Source organism: Chroicocephalus ridibundus, chromosome 1 (assembly GCF_963924245.1).
Source record: "Chroicocephalus ridibundus chromosome 1, bChrRid1.1, whole genome shotgun sequence".
Taxonomy (NCBI): domain Eukaryota; kingdom Metazoa; phylum Chordata; class Aves; order Charadriiformes; family Laridae; genus Chroicocephalus; species Chroicocephalus ridibundus.
The window spans coordinates 195,991,001-196,018,894 of record NC_086284.1 but is presented as its reverse complement, the minus strand read 5'-3'; the positions used below and the strand labels follow the sequence as shown (position 1 = coordinate 196,018,894).

The window sequence follows — 27,894 nt, the reverse complement described above, 5'->3', positions numbered from 1 at the left end:
AGCTATTCCCCAGCCCCAGCAACACGAACTTGAGCCTGGCTGAAGACCAAATCATTACAATACAGAGAATTTCTCTCCTTGGTTGCTCTGCAACCAGCAGCAGCAAGTTTCCTGTTGTTAGATCACCCTGACACTCTGCAAAGGAATGTGGAGCCATTGAACCTTGTGACAGAGGAATTTGCAAACTGCTTGATTAGCCAGGATAGACTTTCCAGAACCTGATAGAAATTCACAGTAACCTCCCCATTGTTGTTTTCCAGAATACCTGGGTAAAGGGGTGTGTGTCTGCATAAACACGTGGCGTATGTATCCTATAAAGGAGAGCTGTCATGACCACCCATAGCGTGTTTGGCAGTGCCTGCGTTCTGTACGTAGCTAGAGCACAAGGACCCTAAACGAAATGGGAGCCCATTTGATGGATGCTTTTAAAACACACAGCAGAAGTCTCTGTTGCAAACTGTCTCAGCCTCAGAGGTCAGAAGAGACAGATCTAGTTACAGAAACCACAGGTCAGGCTACCATCCCTCCTCTGGAGCGGGGCTGCACGGCCGGACACTGCTCCCCACAAGAGGAATTTGACTGTTTGGGCAATGATTGCTGTCAACTAGCAGTTGCCCCTCCTCAAGGAAAAGCAGCAAGCCCAGTGGAGGTGTCCCGTAGGAAAAGCCAAGGTGCAGGATCAGCCAACATTGAGGTGTGCCAATCCCAATACAAGACACAGAAAAAAGGGAGGTGTTTTCCCCTGTCGGGGGGTTGAAATTAGACACCCCAAATAGCTGGTATAGCGTCAGCCTCGAGTACCAGAGCTGGGAATGTAATTCTTGCTTTCAAGAAGTATTTTCTTCGTACTGAACAAATAAGTGTGTTATAATGAGATTTTAAACTGTTGAGTCAGGTAGGAAAAAAACGTTTTTCAGAACATAAGGGAAGTTGACCAGAGATTACATGGGTGGTTTTTTCCGTGAAAGTTACTGTATCACACAGCAGGAGAGGAAAGAAAAGGTTGATTTCATTGAAATGCTGACAATTGGTTTAAAGTGTATCCAACAGTCAGCCAAGAAGCTCATTTAGGATACTGCTGTTCAATTCGCTTTGTAAGAGTCCAGCCCTCGAGAGCCCAGAGCTGCTGTGTCTTGCTACCCAGCAGCACATACAAATACAATCTTCTTCCCTGAGCTTTTTGCTTCTGCCTTCTTCATAGGTAAAGTTATAATCACTCAGGATATGCTTCTGAAAAAATGACTCTGTCCTGAAAAAGTTACTAATATTTAGTGGTTTTTTTAATCATTATTCCACTATGGCTGGATGAATTTTTTAAATTTTTGGGTTTGTTTTTTGTTTATTTGTTTTAGTTTGTTTTGGTTTGGATGTTTTTTTGGGGGGGGAGCAAGGGGAGGAATGGACTGGAAAGAGAACATAATCCAGGATTTAATTTGAAAGAACTAGAAAGACAGGAAGCTTGCAGGGATATCTGGAGCTCATTCCTGCAATCTGAATCTGTAAATGTTTTACAGAACTATATATGTAAATTGGATGATTGTTAATCTTTGCAAAGGTTAAGAGTAAAGGTAGTGACCTGAAGCCAAGTTAGAGGGTACAGTGACTATTATGTCTCCATAACTACTTTCAGTAAGTAATTCCAGACTGCCATACTTTACATGCTTTTGGAGTTGTATCTCTCCTCCTTCTTCATATTTTCTAGGGAATTGGAAATATATGGCTAATGAAGCTTTTCATACAAATGTAAAGAAATGCTGTTGACTTGTAAGACATAAAAGACATTTCTGTTTTCTGACCGATTTTGTGGCATTTTGTCCCTGATTTACATCCACTGGATCTGGTGGTTTGACTTCCTTGACCTAAGCAGATCCTCCAGGTAAGCAGCTCATTGAAGTGGGTCAGTAGAGCTGGCCGAGGCAGGGTGTTTCCAGTTCACAGGAGCTGTTAATATAAAAACTTACTTACCTTTGTTTTGAATCAGATTGAAACTAGTTTAAAAGCAAAAAAAATAAAAAAATCTTGTGGGTTAGAAATTTAAGAGAGGGGAAACTCATCTTTCTGAGGCATGAGGTGTTTCCAAAATTAAAGTGTCCAGCTGACATCGGTAGCTGCTGCTGGAAATGTAGCCTGGCTACCTGAATAAGTTTCTATGCATCACTGTTACTGATATGGCAAGATCTAAATCATACTGTCATTCATTCCTGCCTCATATAGGCTGCACAAAGGTAATAGTTGACATACTGTAAATCCATCTCTTAAATTTTGTTGAAATCACGTGCCGGAGAAGACTTGCCCAGCTCTGATGTAAACTTGTATGAGCCCATTGACCCTGGAGGCTGGAGGCTCAGCCTCGCCTGACTGAGCTGGCAGGGAGCCGGGGAGTTCCAGGGCTCTGTTGGGGGACCAAATTCTGCAGAATTCTGCTGGAGGCTCGACAAAAACTCATCACCAGGACTGAGAGGCTTCTGCGGAATGTTTCCAGATGTTGGATGGTGGGTGTCTCAGAAGTCCTAGCCCTACTTCTATTACTTTTCTTACACTTAGCCATTTCTGTGGGGACTCACCATAGTTGCCATCCTTTCTTCCATCATGGTCAGCTCCTAAGGAAATTTGAATAAAGCCCAAGACTACAGTATAACTGTTTTGTTATTTATTAGGTGCCCATTGTATACTGAGAACTCCTGTTGGCTTCAAAGGATGACATGGATAGGCTTTAAATGAACAATTGCTGAAGACCTGGAATGACACATAGAGGAAAAAAGCTCTTAAAATGTCCTAAGCTCCTAAGTACAGGCTCAGAATTACTTCTAATAAGAAAGTAATAGCATCTTTCTGTAGTTTTCATATACCCTCTTAGGTACAATTAAGAATTCTGAATCTTTCCATAAAAATAGCATGGCCCTGCAATATTAATTTATAGCTTGCTTTGAACCTGCAATAAGTAATTACTTCAGAATAAGGGAGAAGGGGATGGGTGCTAGCCAAATCTCATGATTCGCCCTCCCTGATCTTTCAGGCTGTTAGAGTGCAACACTGATTCAAATTCAAATGAGGCAAACTGGAAGAGCCTAAACATCTGGTTAAGTGCAACTCTGGATCTTGTTTCTGGACTTGCTCTGTTTTAAATGAAAATATTAATGGTGAAGCAATTGCTGATAAATATTTTTCTCTTCTATATTTTTTCTGTATTACTTCAATAAACACATTACAGGATTTAAAGGGAGATTTATAGTGTGATTTCACACATGAATTTTAGTCTTCAGTCATTGAAATATGTTTTCCTTGAAATACGTGTTTTCATTGAAATACGTGTTTTCCTTCACTGGTGATTAAATAACATTGAAACAATTATGCTCTCTTGTTGCGGGACTGCACTTGTATACCACAAGAACAGTTTTCTTGAAAGAAAAAAAACATTTGCAGCATGGCACATGAAGTCTGGTGTTGCCTTTCTCATGACACATTAAAGAGATTGCTCCCAAACTCAGTGAAAGAAACTTCCTGTAAGATAGTAAGTTGCAAACACTTTGTTATCTAAGTTAAGGTAGGCACTTGCTAATTCATGCACATTAATTCCATGGGTGTAAGACCGCATTTACGTTTGATCAGTTTTCATCTCAGGGGCATTAACCTTTTCAAAAATTACTTCTTAGGTGATTTTTTTCTCGCCACTCCATTATTCCTTTGGAGAATTCCTGCGAAGATGCTGAAAAAATAACCTGTGAAAATATATTCTTATTAAGCAGAACCTGCTCTTCAAAGTTGGGTTGTATTTCTTTAATGTGACACCAGCAGGTCTTGCTGTGGCTGCAAGTCAGAGCATTCCTGACATAGACAGTGCAAACAGTGGGAAAATGCCAACGTAGATGCAGATATCCCAGCACTAAGTCTCTATTTTGGACTATTGTTAAGATATGTTATTAACAACATAGCTACCTTAATTTCCTGTGATTAATTTCAATCGATAGTAAGATAAGTACACGTCGACCTGAGCGTGAAGACAGGAGCAGAGGCTGCCTCCACCCACTTCTACTCCACTGTCATGGTTTAACCCCAGCTGGCAACTAAGCACCATGCAGGTGATAGCTCGCTCTCCCCTGGTGGGATGGGGGAGAGAATTGGTAGGGTAAAAGTGAGAAAACTTGTGGGTTGAGCTAAAGGCAGTTTAATAAGTAAAGCAAAAGCCATGCATGCAAGCAAAACAAGACAAGGAATTCATTCACCACTTCCCATCGGCAGGCCGGTGTTCAGCCATCTCCAGGAAAGCAGGGCTCCATCACATGTAATGTGGGAAGACAAAACGTCCCCCACTTCCTTCTTCTTCCCCCAGCTCTGTATACAGACCATGACACCACATGGTGTGGAATATCCCTTTGGTCAGTTAGGGTCAGCTCTCCCAGCTGTGTCTCCTCCCAACTTCTTGTGCACCCCCAGGCTACTCACTGGCAGGGCGGTGTGAGGAGCAGAAAAGGCCTTGACTGCCCAGCAACAACCAAAAGCACCAGTGTGCTACCAGCACCATTCTCATCCCCAATCCAAAACAGAGCACTAACCGAACTAGTAGTAAGAAAGTCAACTCTATCCCAACTGAAACCGTGACACCAACACTGGTGGAAGTTGTGTGGCTGCAGCCTCCTCTCATCACTGCAGTTTCAGCCTGAAATTTAAACTTCATTTACAGGGAAATTCCTTGATCATGCTAAATGGGGCTAGTGATGTGATGTGTGCTAGTATCTCACTCTCTCCCTTGAGCAGTGGCTTGCTCCATGAGCCTGGCCCATTTCATTGGGACTGCCTGACTTGGGGTACGTTACAAGCCCACATTTATGACCAGCAAAGCGCTCAGCCTCCTGGCAGCACAGGAGACACCGTCAGGCCAAGCTGGTACAGTGCTAGCTAGGTGTTGGCAGAGTTCCTGCTGAATAAGTAAAAGGAGGAATATGTTTAGCTATCTCCAAGACTTCACAATTCGTTTGCTACAGCGTGGGGAGATGGGAGTACTCGTGTGTTTTGTTTTGCTTGTAGATGTCATAGCATTTTTCTGAGAGAGTCTAGAATACAAAGAATCCCTGAGTAAATATATCTGTGTGTTTAGTGTCCAAAATTGGTGAAAGATTAGGAAGTAGTCTTGATTAAGATAAACCCAGCTTTTATCTGGCTATGAAATATTCTCAGGACCTTATAGACATAAATGACTGCCACAATTTTATTGTTGCTGGTAACTGGTCACTGAAAGAGAGGCAAAGAACAGCTGAAAATTGAAAGAAGGAACAAGGAAAGCGGGACTGAAGATCAGCTACAATATATGCCTGTCAATGAGAAGACTTTGGATGAGCTCATCTAGCAGTTTGGTAAACAAGCACATAAGAATATTGACAGAGAAGATACACTTCAAAACTCAAAAGTATTATGAAATCCAACACATAACTCACCATTATAAGACATATTTTTTCATGTGTTTTAGCATGCGGACATTTATGAGAAACAGGTACCATTTTGGAGAATAAAGGATTAATGTGAAGTTTTGGTCCAATGCAGAAGATCTAATAAAGAATTTTAAAAATCTGTACCAAGAAAAGAGAATGGAATTATACTCCTATGGCTTGAATGTAGAGAGCATACAGTTAGCATAACAGAAGCTTGATCAATAAAATGCCCCTTGAGGTAAAAAAATAATAAGAGAAAGCATTTCGTTCCCCACAAAGTTAAACATGATGGAGGAATGTTAAATAAAAGTAAGAGCTTTTAAAGTGTATTAATAAAATGGAAATAAAAATGTCTTTTACTGAAAGGAAGCAAACTGTTAAAGTTATCCATGACTATGAAAAGAAAAAAAAAAAGAATATAAATTTAGGAATGATCAGTTTAGAATAATTATTCCAATGAGAAATTTCACATAGTGACATAGATAAGTTGAAACTTTCTATATATTTTTGACAGACTATTTTTATTCAATTTTATGTTTCACCAGAATAAATTTAGTAGTCTTCTTTGCAATGAGATATCCTCTCTGGCTTCCAAGGAAGCAGAAGTTTAACTTTGTTCTGAGTATAAGTCGAAGATAATAGTTAATGGTTTTGGCTGATTAATATCTTTCCTCAACAATAACACAAAGCAATCAAACATCTTACACAAAAGCCAGCATGGCTGATGACATTCACATATCATCAACACACAGACAAAATCAGTTGCAAAAAGTGTAATTATACCATAATTACACTATTAGCTGTCATCACCTGAAATAATTAAACAAAAAACCCTTAAGCTAGCAAACAATTGATGAAATGATTTAAATATTTTCCCTTCTCATGTTGCTTCTCAACAGACATCATTATGGTACTATTGACTCAAATTTTAGTTGATAGAAGACCACGTAAAGTAGATTTTACTATCACAAAGGAAAGTCCCCTGCAAACAAAGTCACATGTTATAGTGCCATTCTAGGCAGACTTTTTCCTGCTGCTTTTGCCTTCTGTGTGAGACTAAACAGAATGGTTTGGGTTGGAAGAGAACTTTAAGGATCATCTAGTTCACCCCCCTACTGTAGGCAGGGCCATCTTTCAGCAGATCGGGTGCTCAAAGCCCCGTCCAACCTGACCTTGAACATGTAGTCTTCCAAAAATGAAAACTCTGATCTGGGAGGCATGTCATGCAATTAATTTTAAAGCAAAATTCCTCCTCCAAAATGGAAAAAACATCAAAAGCATAGTACGGTGTGTAATCAGGTGGCATCTGCTTTTTTGTGGCTCAGATTGTTTGCTGAAAATTGTGCACTATTTTCAGAAATATATTTTAAAATTCACTGCCAAGCTTCTGCTTTGTAACTTTGAGGAATATTATTAGCACTTCATGAAATGAAGAGCCTTACAAATCTATGTTTACTCTAGCACAGTCTCTATCACCTTGTTATATGAGGAAAGCACACATTCCAGTGGGAAGAAGTCTGAAAAGTCTGTGCTAAAAACTCCGTGAGAGCATTAGACCATGGTGCATGATAAACAGATCTGCCCGTATAGCCACTCCGGTGTGCACACAGACTCGCCCGGGCTTTGGGAGTGTCTCTTCTGGTAAGACTTGTCCATGCAGATCCATTACACGTTAAAGGTTTTGGTGCACACAGCAGTCTTGGATTCACACAGCACCAACTACATGGCCATCATTCAACAAGAATAAATATGGAGGCCATAGTTTAGGGAGGCAAAATGTTGTTAAATGGTGAATTAGGCCTATAAATGATTCAAGGATGGTGGCCTGGTTTTGTGCCAGAATACCATGATAGCAGCCCAGAGAACGTGTCTCTTAAAGAATTATATTATTGCCTGTTCAGTCAGCGAGCAGGATATAGAGGAAGATGGAAAGTCTTTGAAGGCTTGGTTATAGTTTAGGAGCACAGGTATCCGTCGCCCAAAGTCCGAATGATTGTTGTCCTTAAAAGGAGCACGTTGGACAACGATGTACAGGAGGTTGAGGCAGTGAGACCGCTGGAATGAAGGTGAAGAAAACATTGCACAAAGTGGAAGCGTGGCCGTTCCTTCATCAAGAGGATCATACTGAGCTCAACAGAGAGGTCCTGCCCAAGTAAATAACTTACGCTGTGGAAGCTGAGAGGCAGGTTCCCCAGGCAGGTTTCCAGGATGGTTTCCAGTATGTGGAACTGGACTCACCTGGTTAATGTCATGCTCCATCCAGGTAACACTCTCAGCAGAACTTATTTATTATAGGCATAGTATTGCATTGATGAAGATAAATTTCTTCCAGTTCTGAAGTTAACTTGCTTACAGCTAGTTCAGGGGTGAAGAGAAGCATTATCAAGGAGTTTTGGGGTAGAAACAGACCGATGTAGAGACAGACAGTATAATGAGTCTCAAGTACCTGGGCCTCTTTAAGCTTTCAGGGTGTGCTTCAGGTATAAGAGACCAGTTTCCAGGCTTCTTATTGTTTTAAAATCACATTATTCATTTATATTTTAAATTTTACAGGAAGCCTATATGTAGTTTACATCTTGGAAATACTATTTTGTGTCACTGGCCGGTGATTCCAGTGGGGAGACTCACAGGAATTCGGTACCCAGGATATATAACGAGTATATTGGAGGAGCTCTGTGATATCTAATGTCATTAGAAGAGAGGATTCTGCTTCAGAAAGATGGAAGATTATATAGTAATTGCTGAAGCACTTGAACTAGTTCAAAGAAAAAGGCTGTAAGTACAGGTCATCTTGAAAAATCGTGGCACTAATGTCCTTCAGGCACAGTGGGTTTCTATTAAAATCTGGAAGGAATGACATAACGTGTTTACAACGAATAGTGAACTTCTTAGTCCTTAAAATTTTCAAAATCAAGTCATTGGGGTGTTTTTCTTTTCAACGTGTTTGCTTTTATGCAGTAAGGAGTCTGGAAATGTATTCAATGTTATCAGATTCTGTCCATTCAGAAATACAGCCTGAACGTAGGTATGAAATGTGTTTCTTCTCTCATCACATGGTAAAAATAGATTTCACCTGGTTTCTGTGAACCGCTTCTCCAAAAGTTGTCAATAATCTCTTCCAAACAGCACTTTCTCAGCAGTTCTGTAGTTTAGAATAAGAAATGCAAGGAAAACTGGAAAGAAAAAGTGGTTTGTAGGGTTTTTTTAACTACCACTCTTTAGCAAATCAGGCCAAGATCATAGGAACTCAACATCCAAATTATTTCAGAAGCTTCCGTTCTCAGTTTGGAGATAAAGCTCACATATTGTTCAGAGTCTTGAATCTTATGCTATTAAAATTCCAGAAAGGTACTTTTTTTCCGATTGCTCTGCATGTCAGTTTACCTCCTTTTCCATGCAAATCTCATTGTCCCTGATAGCATTCTGCTAAGCTTAGTAGTGACTGCTCCTTAGGAGACATTTTAAAAAAACAAGACAAATGGAAAAATGAAAAAACACAGTTTAAAATGCATCGAATCACATTTCCATAAAGAATTACAAACTTAGTCTTTAGAGCATTTAGAGTTGTTAGAGCAGTTGTCTGTCATCATGTTGTGGGAGCATTTCAGCATGGGATTTCATCTGACACTCCTAAGTGCTAAATCTTAGATATGCTATTACATTTTCCAAACATCTGTCGCTTTGATTCCCTTGTAGTTTTTAGAGAAGCAAATCTTGATCAAGGCCCAGCACTTTCATGTCATCATTTCTCTTCACCACTGGCTCGAAGGGAGAGACTGTGTTTCTGGTAGGAGACACCTGTGGCTGCACACCCAGTTCCGCCGCTGATCCCTGCTGTAATTCACTGTAATTAATTATGTAATTAATTATGTAATTCATAATTAATTATGTAATTCACAAGTTCATAATTCATAATTATGTAATTCATAAGTTTTCACTTCCCTCTTTCACATCTGTAAGAGGGAGAAAGGCAGGGAGAAGGAGAGTTTCATCCTCTTCAAATGTGTTTTTTGGGGATGTAAATAGAATTTTCAGTCCCAAAAGCCGTTAAGCTTTTGAGGAAAAATAATAAGCAGTAACAATGGGAAGCAGCCAGGCAAAATTTCCTGAGCTCGTTAAAAGCCTTGCAGAATATACAAGATCTTGGGGAATTAGCGCTTGTGATTTCATTTCTATGCTTTCCGTTTAGTAAATATTTATTCTCAATGGCATCTTTCAAAAGGTGGCAATCAATGTTGGGTTCATACTGAAGTTATTTAATTTTTCTCTGGTAATAAAGAAACCCCTTGATCCCTGCCACTGGTAAATTAATACACAAATAAAATCAGAGATGTTTTCCACTTTTTACAATGATGAGGAGGGAGTGAAAGCTACTTATTGAATAATAATAAAAATAATTATGAAGTTTATAATTCAGGTGCAACCTTGTTTATTGATGGGCACATGCTGTATCTTGTTTGCTTAAACTCTAAGACCCAAGGAAAAGAGAGGTCAGTGCTCCAGGTCTCTTGCAGCTATTCCTGACTTCAGATAGCCTTTTAAGGTTAGTTCCCAAAGAGGCAGAGGATAGAACACATCTGTCCTAGCACAGACACCTAGAAGTTAGACATCATCTTCCAACCCATTTGCCTAGGGCTTTTTGTAGTCAGTGAAGAGAGACACTCATCTTTAGCGTGTAATTCACCTCAGCCTGGTATAAGCACCACAGTTTAGCAGGAGGGAAGTACTTACATCTCTCTGCAGACTGTGAAAAAAGGTTATGGTGACTAGTTCAGATATGGATGTGTAAAATTAGAAGTGAATCCCACCACAGTGCTTACTCAAGCCATTTCTGGAGCTTTCTTCTCTGTCCACTACATGTTTTAGTACATGGTAATTTCAAAATTCAAGCTCTTGAGTTCTTCTTATATAAAAAAATTAATTTTGTTGATAATGCCTCAATTTTGTTATCAGTAAGTACCATCTTGAGAATCATTAATAACATTTTGTAAAGTATAAATCCCTCAAATATCAAATAACATTCCTTTGCGCTGATTGTTCTTCCATTGATGTCTTCACTTTGGGCAGTACCTTACCCATCTTACAGCTCTTGTAGTGATATATAGGTCCCCCACAACATCCTTCTCTCTAAATTGGAGAGGTGCAGATTTGATGGGTGGACTGTTCAGTGGATGAGGAACTGGTTGGATGGTCTCATCCAGAGGGTAGTGGTCAATGGCTCAATGCCCAGAAGCTGTTTGGTGATAAGGCATGTTCTTCAGAGGTCCATATTGGGACCAGTACTATTCAATATCTTCATCAATGACATAGACAGTGGGACTGAGTGCACCCTCAGCAAGTTTGTGGATGACACCAAGCTGAGTGGTGCAGTTGATGCCTGAGGGATGGGATGCCGTCCAGAAGCACCTGGACAGGCACGAGAAGTGGGCCCATGTGAACCTCATGAGGTTCAACAGGGCCAATCAGGGCCTGTTGCGATAGGACAAGAGGTAATGGCTTTAAACAAAAAAAGGGTAAATTTAGACCAGATACAAGGAAGAAATTTTTTACAATGAGGATGGTGAAACACTGGCACAGGTTGCCCAGAGAGGTGGAAATATTCAAGGTCAGGTTGGATGGGGCTCTGAGCAACCTGATCTAGTGGAAGATGTCCCTGGTCATTGCGGGGGGTTGGACTAGATGACCTTTAAAGGTCCCTTTCCAATGCAAACTTTTCTATGATTCTATAATATAAACTTTCTGTTACAGTAATTAGTCATATATTGGTATAACAAATACTTTGCTGCTAGATTAGATGTGCTTCTCTAAAATATTGCTTATCTCATTCTATAAAGGTATAGTGCTCATCCCATATGATCAACCTTTGACAAGGAAATACCGATTTATTTTGATTTCTCCACATTTCCAAGGATCCTGCCCTGCTGAACGGTGTATTAAAATTTTTCATGCTTTTGAAATTCCCAGGAAGTATCATTTAACTGAAGTGTTACTCTTAGTTTTGTACAGTAGTATTACCATTGTATCTGTTATGGCCAAAAGGTAAATGCATGGTAAAGTGGAGAGTGGTAATGTAACTTAAAAGGCCAATGACAAGGTGTGGTGGGTTGATCCAGTTCAGCAGCTAAGCATCACCCAGCTACCTACCTGCTCTGTCCCGAACGGGACAGGGGAGAGAATAGGAAGAGCACAAGTGAGAAAACCTGTGGATCGACACAGTTTAATAAGCAAAGGAAAGTGGAAGAAAAAAAACAAAACCAAAACAATTGACGCAAAAGCAATCACTGACCACCTCCCACAAGTAGACTAATGCCCAGCCAGACTCTGAGCAATGCCTCCCTTCCCAAAACGCCTCTCTCCCTCAGTTTTTGTTGCTGAGCATGATTTTGTATGGCATGAATTATCCCTTTGATCAGTTTGGGTCAGCTGCCTTTGTTGTGACCCCTCCCAACTTTTTGCATGCCTGCAACCTACTCACTGGGAGGGCAGAGTGGGAATGCCGTGATTCTGTGGAATGACTGCTCAGTAGCCAAAACACTTGTGTGTTATCTATGTTATCACAAGATACAAATCAACACCATACGGTCCGCTATGAACAAAATCCAACCAACCCAGCCAGGCCCGGTGCAATCTCCACCCCTTATTTCATACCATTTATGTCATGCTCAGGTCTTACACTACCCTGTACATCCCTATTAAGCACCACCCTCCTTCCTGTCATGTGATAAATATGTATACAGATATCATTCTCTTAGTCTATGGGCCATGCCTATAAAATGTTCATAAAATGTCCATTGAGTTAATTTAATCCATGACTTGGGCTTCATATGTTATTGTGGTTGCTCCAGACAAGAGCGATAGCACATTGTGTTAAATTATTGGCTCAGGTTGGGTCACTGCTGTACTTGCCTGGCTTCTTGCGAGGCTTGTTCTCCGTTGGTTCAGGTGATTCCTGATGTAGTGCTTCCTATTCTATGCAACTCATCTCACATATTATTTTCCCCCAAGGTTTAATCTTGGGGTACACACTAGATTTCCCCATTCTTCTGCATTACCCACCCAGTACCCAGGTCTTTGAGTGAAAAAACCCTAAAGCCTGACCTTGGATCTCTCCGGGTGCTTTCTGCCAGAGGCTCCAGTTGAGGTCATGTTCCCTGGCAGCAGCATAGAGAACATTCGTCACATCTGATCCTGTCTGGACTGGCCCATGGGCTACTGCATGAACTATCTGCTCTTTAATCTCTTCCAACAGTTTGTTGTTACTCAGGGCCTCAGTCAAAATAGTTCTTTTGGGTCACTCAACAGAGAGGACTCACAAGCTGACTGTAACCTGGAATATGCATTCCCCAGAATCCCATATGCCTAGGAAAGTTTGGGTTTCTTTTTTGCTAACCAGTAGGGGCATGACTTTTATCTTATTGATCATATCTATTGGGATGTGACGATACCCATCTTGTCATTTTATTCCCCATAGCTGGATCTCTTATGCAGGTCCTTTGATCTTGCTTAGGTTTACGGCAAAATCAGCTTTTGGAAGAATCTGAATTTTTCTTTCCTCTTTCTCAAACACTTCTTCCACTGTGTTGCCCCACACAATGATGAGTTTCTGAACACACAAGCCCTTCTTCAGGTATGAAAGAGAAATAGTAGTCCTCAGTCAAGTTGCAAACTCAGCTATCTGGACAAAGCTTCAGCATAAAAGGATCACCCCCACAGGCTTTCCTGAGATCTGGAAAGATGAACCACAAAACTCAATTCAGCTTCTGAGAAAACACACAGGAGCTGCCCACAGTTAACTCAAGACATAACAAAAATAAATAAAGCATTCCAAGAAGGCAAGGGAGTGAGGGATCGATACTGACCCAGACCTGCTAACAGTGACTGGTGTAATGAAAAATAATCTTTCTCCCTACAAACTTCACCTCCTTTCTGTTTTTTTCGCTGTTGCAAACACATTCTTGTTTTTCAAACTGAATTTACCTTTTTTTCCCCCAATCATTCAGTAATACCTCTAATTAGAAGCCCTTCCCTGTTCACATGCACACGTATGTTTAAGGTCCCTGCAAGCAGCTTTCCATATCCTTGCTTGTTCCTGATTGCTGCCTATAAGGAAAGTTTTGTGCCAAATTCCATGGTCTCTCAGAAAGCCTTTGGCCTTCCTCCACTAAACTGACTCCACCAGCAATTCATTATTGTGGTAGGTTGTCCTTGGCTGGTTGCCAGGTGCCCACCAAGATGCTTTACCACTCCCCTGCTTCAACTCACAGCAATTCCACAATGAAGGGATCTTCCAAGAGGCCGGGCAGGGTAGACTACTGTTTGATCTTCTCTGTGTTCACAATGGCTACACCAAAAGTCCATTGGTACCCCTTTGGGTCCTTGAAGTACACTCTCCTGAGGTAGTCTGTGCCAAAGATAAGCAGGGCCTCTGGGCCCGTCAGAATGGAGCACTTTTCCCGCTTGTCCCCTGTTAAGCTCACCTCAGCCTCCAATATAGACAATTCTTGGCATCCCCCTGTCACTCCAGAGATCCAGATGGGCTCTATGCCCCTATACCCTGGTGGCACCAGCACACACTGTGCATCGGTGTCTACCAAAGCCTGATACTTCTGTGGGTCTGATGTGCCAGGCCATCAAATGCACACCCAGTCATCCCTTTCCTCCTCCTGGTGGAAGGCAGGGACCTTCTATTCCTGCTCCTGGTCAGAGTATTCAGTGCCTGACCCTTGCAGTGCCAGACAAGTCCCCTCACCAGGATCAAGGGAGGTGATCTCAGTTCTTCTATGTCTGGGAGATTGCTGATTGGCTTTTTGTGTGTCTACAGCAACTAAGCTGACAGCCTTCTTGGGTGGCCCCTTCTTATACCGCTGTCTTCCCCCTCAGTTTGTATATGGTCTTCCAGTCTATAGGTGGTTTCACCATCCCGCTTCCTCATGTCCTCCCCCTGGTCATGCAGGAAGAAACAGAATGCACCCCACTGACTGGGGCAGGAGATGATTGATTTCTTGGGGCACCCCTGGCAGCCAAATTGCCGGCCTGTAGGGATGAGGAGATACAGAGATTATCTTCAGTGTTCTGGAGCCAAGAAGACACTCTCTCCACAGATGATGTATCCATATCCAGGCGATACATCGCTGCCAAGAAGTTAAAATACAATGCTGAGGCACTTTGAATCACCTTCCTCCACATAGCCCACGTGCACAGGGCACCCTCTGGACCTAATAATAGTCTAGATCACAGTAGATGACTTCCAGCACCACTAATTCTCTCAGGTACCAGATGCCTTCCTCTGTGGTAGTCCACTTTCCTTTGGAATTTAAAAGATCTTCCTTGAATGGATATCTTGCCTTCACACTTAAAAGGAGTTGTCTTCAGAGACTACAAATTGCTGCCTCTTTTCCAATTCCTCTCTCAATTCCCCAGTTATCTAGGAAGGGGTCCCAGCTGTTGGGCTTCCTTACCTTCCAATTGTTGACTGTTGACTCCGTTATCCCAGCACCAGAGCAGTCGGGCAACAATCCACTCACATGACTGGCGGCTGTAATCATTCCACACCTCTAGAAGTTTTGATGAGCTCAGGAAGCGGGTAGTTTCCACTTCCTCTCTGAATTCTCTCACTCCTTCCTCCAATTTTTTTGTCGAAGGACCAGCTTCTTGATCAGACCTTTCCTCGTCCTCCTCCTCCCTTACTAATCGATGATATGGACCCATTGTTTTCCTTGACCACTGCTTCTTTTTCATTATGGGGGCAATTACTGTAGTAGTTGTTGGTGGTGGTTTTGTTGTTGTTGTTGTTGTTGTTGTTTGGGTTCCTGCGTCAACCACAGTCCTCTGAGAGTACTAAACTGTGGCTCAATAGGCACAGGCCAGGCCCCAGTACAGTGCTAGAAGCTGCTGATTTTCATTGGGGTAGGCAAGACACCCTTCTATCACGTAGAAGGTCGCATCACTTTGCCAGAGTTGCTTGCCTGTTCAGGTTTAAAGTCCTAGGTTATGGGAGGCGATAACCACCCTAGGAACCTGCCCAAATCCTTCCACACATCCCGCCACCCAGGAAACTGCTGCCTCAGAGCACATTTCAGAGTCCACAAAATCTGATTCCACAAAACCCATAACGTGCTATCAGTGTTAATTAGTAGTATTAAACAGCTTATGTAAGGGTGAACAAGGACCTTGGGAACCTGCATAATAAAACCATTGACATCAGTCCCAGGTAAGAAGAGGGTAATGTATTCCCTCATCTTCCTCCAGCACAGCCAGGCTATCAACGCCAGGGCAAAGCACATAGACGTCGTTTGCGCTACCATGTTCCCAAGCTCAGCAACATGAAGAGATAAGCCGTGCAGCCACCAAACTCCATGAACCGCACAGGAGCTTGCCACTTAGTAACTACTATAGCTGTAGCATGTGTAATGCCAAACTGCCCTTGTCTCACGCCTTATGTTGGGTGCCAAAAAGGGCTGTGGTGGCTCGACCTTGGCTGGATGCCAGGCACCGACCAAACAGGTCTATCGCTCCCCTTCTCAGCAGAATGGGGAGCGGGAGGACAAAATAAGATGGAAAAAAAATCATGAGTCAAGATATAGGCAGTTTAATAAAGCAAAAGCAAAGCTCGCACAAGGAAGCAAAGGAATACAAAACATTTATTCTCTACCTCTCCTCAGCAGGCGATGTCCAGCCACTTCCTGGTAAGTAAGGCTTCGGTACATGTAGTGATTGCTCCAGAAAACAAACACTATAATGACAAATGCTCCCCCTGCTTCTTCTTTCTCTTAGCTTTTATTGCTGAGCAGATGTCGTACGGTATGGAATATCCCATTGGTCAGTTGGGGTCAGCTGTCCTGGCTATGTTCCCTCCCGAGGTCTTGCCCACTCTCAGCCTACTGGTGAGGGGGGAACGTTGGTGGGACAGCCTTGATGCAGAGTGAGCACTGCTCAGCAGTAGCCAAAATACTGGTGAGCTATCAATACCTTTCCAGCTACCAATACGAAGCACAGCACTATGAGGGTTGCTATAGGGAAAATTAACTCCACCTCAGCCAGACCCAATACAGTTATGTAGCTGAGCATCTATCTGTTGATCCACTCTCAGGTTACCCGTAAAAGCTTGACCGCTGCAGAAACATCTCGGTGTAAGTTTGGAAGGAAACCTCTTCCTTGTAACTCCCAGTTTTGCCCGGGCCATCTCTGGTGGCTGACTGCAGGTCTCAGATCAGGGCCCTGCAGACAGGCTTGAGAATTTCAATGCTAATTCTGCAGGCCAGTTTCTACAGCAATAATTCCCTTGGATTAGTACTGGAAATCTCTTTCCCATTTCTCTTTTGTTCTGAATTGCGTACACCTATTTCCACATAGCATTTTGCTGTAGCCATGATCATCTGAGAATGCTGGAAAAACAGCCTTTATGGTCTAATATAAGCTAGAAGGTATTATCTTTGTCCTGCCCATTGCTAGTTTATGATTCAAACTACTAATGAAAATATGGGCTAGAAAATTAATCAAAATAGACCCCTTAAGGACATCATTTGAAATGTCATCTAAGTATAAATGTGAAATACTCGTAACTGCTCTTCAAGAACAACTTTTTTTGACCAGCTGTGCACCCAACCATAATTTCACCTAGAGAATTTCTTATATGCTTATTTCTGTATTGCTCTTAGCTCATCTAAAAAGTATATTAAAATCAAATAAAATGCATATATTTTACGTCTTCAATCACTAAGCTAGCTGCCCCATAAAATAAGAAAATTAGATTGAGTTCATGTGACGTATTAGCCGTATTTCATCTCCATGTATGCCTGACCAATTTTCTAGGAACTTGCAATCCTCCACAGTTTTTCAAATATATGGCATATCAGAATATATTCAAATATATTCTAAAATAGTTCTCAGATTACTGCATCAATTCTCACCCATGAATTATGGGTGAATTTCATCTGGAACTGTTGCCTTGAATACATATACTAAATCTAAATATTCAACACTCCCACTAGCACTGTGCCCATAGTGCATTCCCTTTTCCACGTTAAAATTAATTTCATTGGAGAATTGACTGTCATTTACCTTTGTGAAGACTCAAGCAAAGTGATGAATACTTCAGAATACTGTCTGCAGCTTGTCTTCCCTTCTGTTTACTAAATCACTCTATTGTTCTCTTCTTACTTTTGAGTTTTTTGTAGAAATTTTCTTTGACATCTCCAACCGAAATACATTTCACGTCACACCCTTCATAAATATATCCATCTATATTGTTGTTATTCCTTTATAGCAGCCCTCAGACACATGCCAATTTTCCAGATGTCATACAATTCCTTTTTCATTTTTGGATATTTGAGGCTTTCCTGATGGGAACACACCATAGTGTCCCTCTCTGCTCACTGTTTCTGAATTCTTTAAACCAGGTTTGTCATTATATATTTAGAATAGCCCCTTTCAAAACCTACCAGTTCCCTGGAACTTCTTTATCCCTTGTATTATCTTCTCAGGAGGTCTCAGTTTCTGCTCCCTCGGTTGTGTCAAATCTGTTTTGCCAATTCTTTCTGTGCAGCAGTAGAGGCTGTTATTTCATTATTACTTTCATCCCCAAAGTATTTCCCACCTTTGGGTTTTCAATCAATCCTTTCCTGTTAGTTAGATTTGAAATACTGCTTCCTTAGTAAAACTGAAGTCCTGCCTTCCTGAAACCAAAAGTTTGTTTGCAACACTGGCAATCTTATCACTTGGTTTTTCTGTACCCTGACACATGGGATCCTTATAATCAAAAAGTTATATGGGTAGCAAAAATCTACCTTATTACCTGGCCTTTGGATGGTTCTGATGGCAGCTCAAAGACTCCGTCTGTCTCCCCTTCCAGTTTTCTGCTTCATGTAAGATCCTGAGCATGAAACAGTGTGTTCTTTTCCCTTTTGATCTTCACCCACAGATAGTGTACAGCCTCTTTCCTACCTTTTTCTCCTCTTTATTTGATGCTATTCTGTTGTATTACAAAGTCTGTACCAAGTTTGCTTTTATTGAAAATGGGAAAATTCAGGCAAAAGGGTTTATTTATTTTTTACTTTTGTCTCCAAAACTCTCCTATTCTTAGCCTTCCTCAAAGCTTTATATGATGTACATGGAACACCTTATCCTGTTTCTACATGAGAAGAGAAAAAACTATCATACACTCCCTTCCAGGCAAGACAGAAAAAACCCTGTTTTTCTAATGTATTTCAAATTCTAGACAGACAGAATCAATAGAAAGATTAAGGCTGGCAGGGACTTCTACAAGTCATCTAGTCCAACCTTTTGCTCAAAGCAAAGTTCAGAGCTAGGTCAGGGTGCTCAGGACCTTGTCCTATCAATTTTTTAATATCTCCACAGATGGGGACGAAGATGAATTATTTTTAATTCTGTTCAGTAAAATGATCTTGCATATGTTTTCACATAATGCCATAAGTGATTTTGAACATATACTCTGTGTATATTAGACGTTTTGATTTCCTACTGAAGCCAAGAGTGCCTGGGAAAGCACCTGAAAATTTTAGTTATCTAGTTGTCTAAAAGCTTCTCTAATGACATAAACTTGTTATGAGGAAGGGCAGGAAGAGAAAGTCATGAGGAGGCTGACATCTAGCCTTGGTTTATGATGAACACTTATCTTATCAACCTACTGTTAATAAACTCACTAAAACAATAAAGAGCAAGATTTAATTTTAACTTGTTTTACTGGCCTGCTTTAGCAATGGCTAAAGGTGATAGCTTGGAAAAATATTAATCAGAGTCAGCTATTTAAAGTCAGATCTACTTTTTGGCAGTTTCTGAAGAAAAGTTCATCTACCAGCTATCAACCATGAAGATTCTTAGCTACCTCCTGGTTTACCGAAGGTTCCTGCTCATTGTCCTCACCCCGCTGCTTTTACTTCCACTTCCACTTATCATCAAAACTAAAGTAAGTGACCCGCTTTGAGAGGTAATTATTTAACACCTGCATGTGAAGCCTGAGGTTCCCAGATCTTTTCAGAATCACAGAATCATAGTATGATTTGAGTTGGAAGGCACCTTGAGTGACTTCATGTTTGCTTTATGGATTTTCTTTTTTTTTTTTTTTTAAATTTTTGTCAACTCAGGTTATTCGCATAGAAATGTAGAAAGACAACAGCTTTAATGTAATATTCTGTGCTGGTTCCATGAAGTTCTGAATTATATCTTGGTTTTCTTGTTCAGAAAATATTTTTCTCATTTAACTTCATCTGTACTACCTTGAAAATCCTGTCCTAACTATTACATCTTGGCCACTTTTAAACAGCTCGGTATGATTGGCAATGGAGATGAATTGGTAGGAAGACAGCTGCAATTACCTTTTTATTTGATGAAGGGTTTTTTTATCTTCATTGTATATTGTGTTGTCTGATAGCAAATGACTGGAATCAATGATCTGAGAAATTCCTTCTGGTTCCTCAATAGAGCAAAGGTTATGGCAGGACACAGTTTTATTTTACTTGAAATAAATTCTTCTGGTATTCAATAATTCTTGTGGTAACTCCAGGCTGATGAAACAGCTATCTATAAATTATATTAGTGATTCTATTTGGTACAGCTCTGATGTCAGCAGAATGAAACGCAATTCCCCTGTGATGTATTATCATACATGCATCACACATATCACGTGTAGCAATGCATGAAAGTCCAGTTCAGAAGTCCTTGCCTCACAGACAGATTAGTGGTTACAGAGCAACACGCTTCACGCTGTCTCACATCACAGCTTCAGTATTTCAGTTTCCTCTCTCAGAGGAAATTCTTGAGAAATTCTTAATGCAGTAGGACTTAAGCGAGAGGGACATTTGCTATGTGATAAACGAATTGACATTATCAAATTGTTTCATACATAACGCAAGCTTTCCACAAAAAATAAATGCTAGCCATAGCTGACTGAATTAGATTTAACGTTGTTTTCCAGTCAGAGGTTCCCAGAGCCATTTCATTAAGTCATTCCTTTCCCAATACAAACCATATCTGCTGCTGTTGAATAGTTTCATGCCCTAACCAGTAGCATTAAACGATCTAAACCATTTTCCTCAAGAGCAAAAATACAAACCAAAACTACACAGAAGAGGTTTCTAGGATTCTAGAAGAAGCTAGACTCGCTTCACATCATTATATTTGGCTGTGGCTGCATTTTAGAGGCTGCACTGAAGTAAATCATCCTGAAAAAAAAAAAGAAAAAAACTCATGTTTTCCAGGAGTTTAAATAAAAGCTGCTCACTGAAATTGCAAGTCTTAAAAACAACAACTGTGGGTTTCGTCAGTTTTGCACAACGCTTTTTATATTAGTTGATATCCTCGCCATACTGATGCTGATGACAAAATTTAATTGATTATAGGAGAGACAAAATTTTACTTTTTTTGACTGCCACTACTCCTCGAGGTTTAAAGGTTTGCTTGCAGCTGCAGAATGTTTGTGAGTTATGTTAATTCATGGTCTGAGAATCCTCCAGAATGACCTGTGTGACTAATTGTGCTTGAAGGAAAAGGCAGCTGACTTTTTTTCCAGCTTTCGTAAGTGGTAGAATTAAAGCAATTTTACTGTCTATCTCTTAGGAAAAAAAATCTTTAAAACTACTTTACAGACTATGTTTCATATCTTATCAGGATTATCATTAGCATTCAGTAACTACCCTAAATTCAGGTCCCTTCGCTCGTACTTATCCCAGGTGGGGGAAATCTCTTTACTGACATAACTGGACATTTTGCAATTGTGATTCTTTTCCTGGATGATCCACTCATATTTTTGTTGGTGCCTTTTGTATTCTAGGAAGCAGAATGTGCATACACGTTGTTTGTAGTTGCCATCTTTTGGCTCACAGAAGCTTTGCCGCTGGGTGTTTCAGCTCTGCTCCCTGCCTTTATGTTCCCATTGTTTGGTATAATGGAATCCAAGGAGGTAACTCTTTTTTCCCTCTCTATCATATTACAGATTTAAATGATAAAATCTCCAAATAAAGAATCACATAATGTTGAAACCTGATGGGCTAATCCATGGATTTGCTGAGTGCCAGTCACAGTGGGTCTGCCTCAAGACTTGCTTACATGCTTTGTCCTCAGGACTTGTTCGTATTTCTTTAATATTTTTTTCTAGATTGTGAATCAGAGCTTAGATGGGAAAATGCTAGGTAGATATAAAATATCTTTAATGTTACAGAAGCAAGATGACACACTAAAGACCCCATGTGCAAAACGCTGCATATACATCTTCATGTCAATGAGAGAACACAGATGATCATACTCTAAGTCTGTGTTTAAAGTTGTTTTGTCTGTTGCATAGGTGAATAAATTAATAAAAGCAGAATTTCATTGGTGATTTAGTTCATAAGTGAGATGTGACTGAAGATCTTAGGTTGTTCATATCGTAAGCCTTATTTTTCATTTTGTTTTAACTCTATGGGTCTTAGTGCAGTTACTCTTGTACCATTTGGTTAAATGAAATTAAGAGTCCAAATTAAAAGCAGTTACTCTTGTACCATTTGGTTAAATGAAATTAAGAGTCTAAATTTAAGCCAAAAAATATTTCTTGATATTTATTTCAATACATATCCTTACTGATTTTTTTTTTCATTAAAAATACTAACAGAACATCACAAAATATTTTTTGGTTTTATTTCAGGTGGCGTCCGCTTATTTTAAAGACTTTCATCTGCTGCTGATTGGAGTAATTTGCTTGGCAACGTCAATAGAAAAATGGAATTTCCACAAAAGAGTGGCTTTAAGAATGGTGATGCTGGTGGGTGTCAACCCTGCATGGTATGTGCTAAGCAATGTCTCGAAGGACAATATTACTTGTGGAAAGCTATGTATTCCAGAACTAATTGCCTACTGCTTTTTCTGTAGTAGAAGTCCAGCCTTTCTTTTCTACTGAAACAAAGTAGATGATGTGATTGATTCGTTGGTGACACTTTATTATTTTGCTGAAATCCTAATTGAAATTTCCCTGTGGTGATTCTGTTCATAATAAGGAACCTCCTGAACAAAAAATCTGATGAATTTGTAAATAATGTAAGGGTCCTATTTCTTAATGGTGGCGGTACATTATGTACCTGATGCCTACAACTGAAAATCTGTGCTATGCTTACTATTAATTCATGTTTCAATACTGTTTGCAAAATTCTGGACACTTCCCAAAAACACAAGAAGAGTTCAAATACACAGTGAGGGAAAAAATAATAAAATTAAGGATGTGGTGGGGAAGGAAATCACATTAAGCCAATGTCTTCATTTATTTTTTTTCTTTGTCTATCTATGAAGAAAATATCAAAGGAATAGGAACTTCACCAGCTGGATGAGGTGATGAGGGAAATGAAATCACACACTACTTACGCACTATCAGCGTATCTCTTACAAAGTGAAAACTCGTTTCTTTCCTTGCTTCACAAACTTGCAGCAAAGCTTCAGGCCCACAGATTCACCTCTCAGCACACCAGTAAGGCTGCAGATAAGACCTGTAGATCAAGTCTGGTTTTCCAGAATACACAATGCTTATGAATCCTTGTCAGGAAGCAGACAGTGATGGGAAGTAAAAATTCAGAAAAACAGAAGCCCCCGGTCTAAAAAATGAGATGCCTCTTAGGTGATCTAACTAATAACACCTCTTGGAAATGTTGGATTATTTCTATTTCTCAGTGATTTTTCTGTCGTGATTTTAAATATCACAGGTACTTTGATTTTTCTTGCATCTTTTGACAGCGGGTAGCTTTATTTTTGACAAAATGTTCCTTACATTCTTGTTCAACTGCCTCCCATTATCTTTAGCTGTAAGCTTGAGCTATGCATATATTTGAGTTATTTAGTTATTTCAACTTCTCTTTTTTTTGATCACTCCTAAATCCTGGCTGAAACCTTAAAAGGGAGAACATAAATGGATGGTGTGCTAAGCTGAATACTGCAGGGGAACTTGCTGTGGACACAGAAACTTGCAGCCAGCTGCTGAGGATACCTAGAGCAACTCCACGGACAGCTTTGTAACCTGAGGAAGCAGTATTCCTCATAGCCATTTCAGCTCTATCACATTTCCTGATCATGGCAAAAGGATGATAAGATTATGATAAGATGATCTGTGAGGGAGAGGATCCTCCCACCTTTCAGCATCTGCTGCTTGTTCGCTGTGCCCACTGCAAAGTGATGCACACTCTTCTCTGTGCAGAGCCCTCCTCCTCTGCTAGCAGGAGTCCCCAGCCAGCCTTTGCACATTGGAGCCTCATCCAGAGGATGGCAGAGATATCATTGTAGGAGGTTCCTGCGTTAGAGGACATGGGGGATGTAGCAGTGGAAGTAGAATAGCGGGAGTCTGCTGGATTCTGCATTCTTCTGGAGAAACTGGCTTGTATCAGAAATGGTGTGGCCAGCAGGACTAGGGGAGCAATCATCCCCCTGTACTTGGCACTGGTGAGGCCACACGTTGAATAATACTGTGTTCAGTTTTGGGCCCCTCACTACAAGAAAGACATTGAGGTGCTGGAGCGTGTCCAGAGAAGGACAACGAAACTGGTGAAGGGTCTAGAGAGGAAGCCTTGTGAGGAGCATCTGAGAGCACTGGGATTGTTTAGCCTGGAGAAAAGGAGGCTGAGGGGAGACCTTATCGCTCTCTACAACTACCTGAAAGGAGGTTGTAGAGAGGTGGGGGTCGGTCTCTTCTCCCAAGTAACAAGCAATAGGACAAGAGTAAATGGCGTCAAGTTGTGCCAGGGGAGGTTTAGACTGGATATTAGGAAAGATTTCTTCACCAAGAGGGTTGTCAAGCATTGGAACAGGCTGCCCAGGGAAGTGGTGAAGTCACCATCCCTGGGGGTATTTAAAAGATGTGTAGATGTGGTGCTTAGGGACATGGTTTAGTGGTGGACTTGGCAGTGTTAGGTTAACAGTTGGACTTGATGATCTTAAGGGTCTTTTCCAATCTAAATGATTCTATGATTCTATGAGTTCCTAAAGATCTCCTGTCATTTGAGCTATGCAGCCTGGCCTACAGACTAGCAGGGAAAGGTGAGTATGTCTATGCACCCTGCAAGGACTAGAATGAGTAACAAAAGATTGATTTTGCATTACATAGCAATGAGTGACTTTATAGTTAAATATGAAAGAAGTTATCATCCAAGGTTCCATGCAGAATATTTTTTAACACCACCACAGGGAGAATAATGCAGAAAAAAGGAGGCTGAACAGGTTAGGATATATTTTATTGTTTTTTAAATCTATTTTAGAATCACTCATTAGAGTACATCACATTGGACTGAATGGTTACCTGATCATCAGTCCATCAGATGTTGGAAATTTATGATGAACAGTTTTGAAACATGTTAGTGAATGTCTTAATTTGCTTTCATTTAAAATCCTCTTGCAAGTTGTACTAAAATTATATTTCTCTATAATGTGAACATTCATATTCAGTGTGCTTAGTATGACCATTATTTTCTGCATAAAAATTTCTCCTGAAAGCACAATTCTTGCCCAACTCCCATCTGAGGACCTAATTAAAAACTACATAAAGTTAATGGGTTTTATACCACTGATAGCAATTTGTGTCGAATCAGGTCCACCTCTTGCAGGTCTGCAGATCATTTCATCATTATACAATTAATAGTGTACAGAGAAAAGACAAGGTGCCCCTGTTGAGAAAAAAAATCATTTGAAATGTTGCTGTTAGCTGAAATGAAAGGCTATGAGAGGCATTTTGAATGGTATTTTTATGTCATAAAATACTGCTTACATAAAATACTGCTTACTGCTTGTATAAAATCTTGTTTTCATGTGCTGAGAAATCCTTATAGTTTTTGTGAAGTTTTTGATCAAGGCTAGGCAAAGAGCTTTACAAATTGCACAAATGACTTTTTAAAAATGCTGTAACCCCACAGTCCCCCCACTCACAGTTGCTCATGGCAGGCGTTTAATGATACTGCCAACACCTTGGGACAGAGGACTACTCCCATTTACAACTCCAAGAAATGCATTAAAAATGACAATATGTTCTGTATTCTAAAATTACTGTCCAACTTCACCAGATATGACATGGAATATTTTTTAGTGTAAAACTAGAGTGACCCCGGTCTCGGATGCAATTCAGTGCATGGCATAGCTGCAATCAGAAATTGCACAGAGCAATTCCTATTTGGTAGTAAACTTAGCATAAGCTATGCCAAGACCAGACTAAGACTTTGTAATGACCTTCATTTTCCCATTTAATATCAAATACAATGTTTATTGAAGCACAAATGATCCCTACACCTGTTTTGGGGCACTGGTTAAGAACTAAGTTAAGCACCACCTACTGAATTGCTAATATTTCTTCCTGTAACACCTGGATTGGTATCTAGAGGACTAAAAGCCTAAGTGATAAGTCAAGGTTTTTGAGCTAGCTTGTACAATACAGTATTAATAGCATTAGCAGTATAGCCATTTTAATTTTCATTTGAACTTGTGACATGCACAGTGCTCCTTCTTCAAAGATGACTCAACTACAGTATCAATCTGTAAATAATCTGTCGAGGTTTAGATTGGGCTGGCCACTAAATGAATGACATTATTGCTTCTGTTTTGATTTATAACATATTTGAACCTTTAACTGTAAAATATGATAATTTCAGTGTCTTTGATCAAGGCAATTTTAATTCATAAACTTCCTCAGAGGTCAATTACAAGCTTTACATTTTCAGTACAACCTTGAAATTTTCAGTGTTTCCTACATGCAACCTTTCTGTTGAAAAAGCTTTCAATTTATATTTAATAGAGCGATGACAGTAGGTGTTGGTGTAACAGCCACAGACTCTTCTCTCCTGTTCCAGGCTGACGCTGGGTTTCATGGTTAGCTGTGCTTTCTTGTCAATGTGGCTCAGCAACACCTCTGCTGCTGCCATGGTGATGCCAATTGTAGAGGCTGTAGCTCAGCAGATCATCAGAGCTGAAACAGAAGCTGATGCACTGGAGATGCCTTGCTCTAACGGCTCCACCAACCCAGCACTGGAGCTAGACGGTAGGCGTGCAGTGCGGTTTTTGCCTTTGCCTACCCTCACTTTGCAACAGGGTGAACACCACAAGAAATGAAGTTGAATGGCTAGGGAAATACTAACATCATTACGTGCTTCACTGTGAGACCTTTCTTGGATTGCTGAGTTTGAAGCCTCTCATGTTCACAAAGAGGGGACACCTTATAGCAGCTTTCCAGTCTCTGAAAAGCACCTACAAGAAAGCTCGAGAGGGACTCTTTACAAGGGCGTGTAGCGACAGGACGAGGGATAATGGCTTCAAACTGGAAGAGGGCAGATTTAGAGTAGACATTAGGAAGAAAGTTTTCACTATGAGGGTGGTGGGACACTGGCACAGGTTGCCCAGGGAAGCTGTGGATGCCCCATCCCTGGAAGTGTTCAAGGCCAGGCTGGATGGGGCTTTGAGCAGCCTGGTCTAGTGGGAGGTGTCCCTGCCCATGGCAGGGGGGTTGGAGCTAGATGGTCTCTAATGTCCCTTCCAACCCAAACCATTCTCTGATTCTATAGTTAATTAAAACTGAACAGGTGCAGAATATGTCAGTTGAGAGGAGAGGAGAGGAGAGGAGAGGAGAGGAGAGGAGAGGAGAGGAGAGGAGAGGAGAGGAGAGAGGAGAGGAGAGGAGAGGAGAGGAGAGGAGAGGAGAGGAGAGGAGAGGAGAGGAGAGGAGAGGAGAGGAGAGGAGAGGAGAGGAGAGGAGAGGAGAGGAGAGGAGAGGAGAGGAGAGGAGAGGAGAGGAGAGGAGAGGAGAGGAGAGGAGAGGAGAGGAGAGGAGAGGAGGGAAGGCTGGTTTGTTCAGCCTGGTAAAATGAGGTTTGAAAAGAAATATGACTACAGGCTACAAATTCACTGGGATTTAAATGCTATCAAGAGAAAAGAGCTCTTTAAGCTCTAGGGTGATGCTGGGAGAACAAATGAATCTAAAATGGTTATGTACGCAGCTGGATTGTAAATTAGGAAAAGATTTCTCATCATTAGAAGATTAAGACTTTGGGGAATAGGAGTCATGAAAGAGAAGGGGCAACTTAGCTGTTTTTAAGATTTGCACTTGTAAATGTATTTATGGGATGATGTGAAGGGGTTGCATGGAATGGGACATGCTGGTGGAGCCTTTCCAGTTTTGCTCCCTTAAATGCTTATATGTCTTTCCATCAATGTCTTGCAGAAAATGTAGGAGAATGTCAAAGCAGTGACTGGAAAGAGAAAGAAAAACAAGTTAATGGGTAATAGTTATTCATTTACTAAATTCTGCTCTAAGAATATATCTAAACAAAATATCTGTTTATTACAATACATACCTTTTTTTTTTCCAGATATGACAACGATGTGAGTGTTATTGTGTGCACAACTGAAAAGGAAAATGAAAAAGGCAAGGAACAGGTACTTAAGTTGACTTTTTTTTATTTAATGCAGCTAATGCATGTAACTTAATTTTAACCTGAGTCTCACTCCTATGTAACAGCTAACA

The 27,894-nt window shown here is 40.7% G+C and overlaps 1 protein-coding gene across 1 annotated transcript in view; it reads left to right on the top strand.

Annotated features, from left to right (window-relative positions):
* Positions 1-19,216: 19,216 nt before the first annotated feature.
* The window catches only part of SLC13A1 (solute carrier family 13 member 1), a 30,218-nt gene continuing 21,540 nt past the window's right edge, over positions 19,217-27,894 (top strand). The window contains exons 1-6 of the mRNA XM_063323283.1: positions 19,217-19,350; positions 21,214-21,342; positions 22,063-22,199; positions 26,228-26,415; positions 27,592-27,649; positions 27,740-27,806. Of these exons, the coding sequence (XP_063179353.1) occupies positions 19,252-19,350; positions 21,214-21,342; positions 22,063-22,199; positions 26,228-26,415; positions 27,592-27,649; positions 27,740-27,806 (678 nt within the window). The 5' untranslated portion in view covers positions 19,217-19,251. The remainder of the gene's footprint in view (positions 19,351-21,213; positions 21,343-22,062; positions 22,200-26,227; positions 26,416-27,591; positions 27,650-27,739; positions 27,807-27,894) is intronic.